The sequence below is a fragment of the Vulpes lagopus genome, chromosome 11, assembly GCF_018345385.1.
Source record: "Vulpes lagopus strain Blue_001 chromosome 11, ASM1834538v1, whole genome shotgun sequence".
Lineage (NCBI taxonomy): Eukaryota > Metazoa > Chordata > Mammalia > Carnivora > Canidae > Vulpes > Vulpes lagopus.
In genome coordinates, this window is record NC_054834.1 from 64,373,345 (window position 1) to 64,377,236 (window position 3,892).

Here is a 3,892-nt window from a genome sequence, read left to right on the forward strand (position 1 = left end):
GCTTTTGGGTGCAATTGTAAATGGGATGGACTCCTTAATTTCTCTTTCTTCAGTCTCATTGTTAGTGTATAGAAATGGCACTGACGTCTGGGCATTGATTTTGTATCCTGCCACACTGCCAAATTGCTGTATGAGTTCTAGCAATCTTGGGGTGGAGGCTTTTGGGTTTTCTATGTAGAGTATCATGTCATTGGCAAAGAGGGAGAGTTTGACTTTTTCTTTGCCAATTAGAATGCCTTTAATGTCTTTTTGTTGTCTGATTGCTGAGGCGAGGACTTCCAATACTATGTTGAATAGCAGTGGTGAGAGTGGACATCCCTGTCTTGTGCCTGATCTTAGGGGAAAGGCTCCCAGTGCTTCTCCATTGAGAATGATATTTACTGTGGTTTTTCGTAGATGGCTTTTAAGATGTTGAGGAATGTTCCCTCTATCCCTACACTCTGAAGAGTTTTGATCAGGAATGGATGCTGTATTTTGTCAAATGCTTTCTCTGCATCTAATGAGAGGATCATATGTTTCTTGGTTTTTCTACTGCTGATATGATGAATCACACTGATTGTTTTACAAGTGTTGAACCAGCCTTGTGTCCCGGGGATAAATCCTAGTTGGTCATGGTGAATAATTTTCTTAATGTACTATTGGATCCTATTGGCTAGTATCTTGTTGAGAATTTTTGCAAGATTGAAGAAGATTGAAGAAGATCAAGAAGATTGAAACTAGACCACTCTCTTTCACCATACACAAAGATAAACTCAAAATAGATGAAAGATCTAAATGTGAGACAAGAGTCCATCAAAATCCTAGAGGACACAAGCAACACACTTTTTGAACTCAGCCACAGTAACTTCTTGCAAGATACATCCACGAAGGCAAAAGAAACAAAAGAAAAAATGAACTATTGGGACTTCATCAAGATAAGATTTGCACAGCAAAGGATACAGTCAACAAAACTCAAAGACAACCTACAGAATGGGAGAAGATATTTGCAAATGACCTATCAGATAAAGGGCTAGTTTCCAAAATCTATAAAAAACTTATTAAACTCAACACCAAAGAAACAAACAATCCAATCATGAAATGGGCAAAAGACATGAAGAGAAATCTCACAGAGGAAGACATGGACATGGCCAACATGCACATGAGAAAATGCTCTGCATCACTTGCCATCAGAGAAATACAAATCTAAACCACAATGAGATACCACCTCACACGAGTGAGAATGGGGAAAATTAACAAGGCAGGAAACAACAAATGTTGGAGAGGATGTTGAGAAAAGGGAACCCTCTTACACTGTTGGTGGGAACATGAACTGGTGCAGCCACCCTGGAAAACTGTGTGGAGGTTCCTCAAAGAGTTAAAAATAGACCTGCCCTACGACCCAGCAATTGCACTGTTGGGGATTTACCCCAAAGATTCAGATGCAATGAAACGCCGGGATACCTGCACCCCAATGCTTATAGCAGCAATGTCCACAATAGCCAAATTGTGGAAGGAGCCTCAGTGTCCATCGAAAGATGAATGGATAAAGAAGATTGGTTTATGTATACAATGGAATATTACTCAGCCATTAGAAACGACAAATACCCACCATTTGCTTCAACGTGGATGGAACTGGAGGGTATTATGCTGAGTGAAGTAAGTCAATTGGAGAAGGACAGTGTATGTTCTTATTCATTTGGAGAAGATAAATAATAGTGAAAGGGAATATAAGGGAAGGGAGAAGAAATGTGTGGGAAATATCAGAAAGGGAGACAGAACATAAAGACTCCTAACTCTGGGAAATGAACTAGGGGTGGTGGAAGGGGAGGAGGGCGGGGGGTGGGGGTGAATGGGTGATGGGCACTGAGGGGGGCACTTGACGGGATGAGCACTGGGTGTTATTCTGTATGTTGGTAAATTGAACACCAATAAAAAATAAATTTATTATATAAAAAAATAATCTGCCCCTTACCAACAAAAGGTATATGTATCTCCATATTTAAATATATATCATAAGAATTCATAATTTATCTAATTTCAGGTAGCCACAAACTGCTCTGGATCATGGAAAATAGGAATAACATCACAGAATTTATTCTTTTAGGACTTTCTCAGAAAAAGGAATTAGAAGTCCTCTGCTTTTTACTGTTCTTACTCTGTTACATTGCAATTTTGATTGGAAACCTGCTTGTCATGATTTCTATCATCTGCAGTCAACTTATTAACCACCCAATGTATTTCTTCTTGAGTTTCCTATCCCTGGCAGACCTTTGTTACACCTCCACTGTGACCCCCAAGTTAATCATTGACTTGCTGTCTGAAAAGAAGGTCATTTCCTACAATGGCTGCATGACACAGCTCTTTACCATGCACTTCTTTGGAGGAATTGAGGTCTTCATCCTCACCGGGATGGCCTATGACCGTTATGTGGCCATCTGCAAACCCCTGCACTACACCCTCATCATGAGCCGGTGGAAATGTGATGCCATTCTTGCAGCTTCCTGTATTGGTGGATTCCTACATTCCTTCGGTCAGTTTCTCCTTGCCATCGTTTTACCCTACTGTGGCCCCAATGAAATAGATCACTTCTTCTGCGATGTGTACCCTTTGCTGAAGCTGGCCTGCAAGGATACAAGCAGAATCGGTCTTCTGGTCGTTGCCAATTCAGGACTAATGGGTCTGGTGACTTTTGTCGTCTTGCTGGTATCATATGCTGTGATCCTATATACTATCAGGTCCTACTCTGCAGAGAATCGTCACAAAGCTCTTTCCACATGCAGTTCCCACATCACTGTGGTGGTTCTCTTTTTTGCTCCTTTACTCTTTATTTATATTCGACCAGCAACTACATTACCAGAAGACAAAGTGTTTGCTCTTTTTTATACTGTCTTTGCCCCTATGCTCAACCCTCTCATATACACACTAAGGAACATGGAGATGAAGAATGCCATAAGGAAATTTTGGTGCCACGTCATGGGAACTAAGGACATAAACTGAAAGACATCCCTATTTTCCCCACAGAGCTTGTTGAATATATGACTTCTCTACTCTGAAACCTTTAAGATGCATAATGCTTGCCTCTGTGTCTTGTATGTAACATGGGTAGCCCTAAATATGAGCAAAAGATTAAGATTCCCCATATTTACCCTGACTCCTCTCTGCTATACTTTTTCTAGTTTTCTTATTTATATCTCTTTTACCCCATTGATCCCTTGTCTGTGCAACTAACTTAGAATATTTATCAGCAGACAACCCAAGGCTTCGTGCCACACAGATTAACAATGCAAGCCCATGTAGCTCATTTTGGGGTATTGGCTACATTCAATGAAGCCAATTCTAGCCACCAAACAATGCTAAAAAAATTCTGAACTTTTACCTGCATCTATTAAAGAATATCCTAACAGTTCTAATTTATATGCCATGATATTTCTCAACAAACTCAGCTTCTACTCTGGTCATTTTTATAGCCAGTGGCATTCTGGAGCATCTCACATGCCCAACACTAGCATATCATCCCAAGCCCCACAACAAAACCTTTACTTTTGCTCCAAGGCACTTATTCTTCCAACTCTGTTCATATATAAACAAATTGTACCTCTTCAGCTAATTCTAGCACCTTTCCCTGGAAAAGTGAGATATAAGGATATAAGTGAGATATAAGGAAATTAAGGGACACTCACAGTAATGTCACATTCCTGTTATTGGTGAGCTTACATTTTTCTGAGAAAGAGCAAGTGGAAAACATCACTTAAACTCAATGGTGCACTTTTTAGCACTGTAGGATTGAAAGGAAGGTTTTGTTTTGTTCAGGGTTTGTTTTGTTTTGTTTTTATTTTTATTTTTTAATAAAAATTTATATTTATTTATTTATTTATTCATGAGAGACACACAGAAAGAGAAAGAGAGAGAGAGA

The 3,892-nt window shown here is 39.5% G+C and overlaps 1 protein-coding gene across 1 annotated transcript; it reads left to right on the forward strand.

Moving 5' to 3' along the window:
• The first annotated feature begins 2,043 nt into the window (after window positions 1–2,043).
• On the forward strand, window positions 2,044–2,976 carry LOC121471625 (olfactory receptor 4P4-like). The gene has a single exon (XM_041722414.1). It carries the CDS (start codon window positions 2,044–2,046, stop codon window positions 2,974–2,976), a length of 933 nt encoding a protein of 310 aa, XP_041578348.1.
• The last annotated feature ends 916 nt before the right edge of the window (window positions 2,977–3,892 follow it).

Bases quoted from the DNA above. Each gene is read 5' to 3' on its own strand.
- LOC121471625 (XM_041722414.1), top strand. From the start codon at position 2,044: ATGGAAAATAGGAATAACATCACAGAATTTATTCTTTTAGGACTTTCT.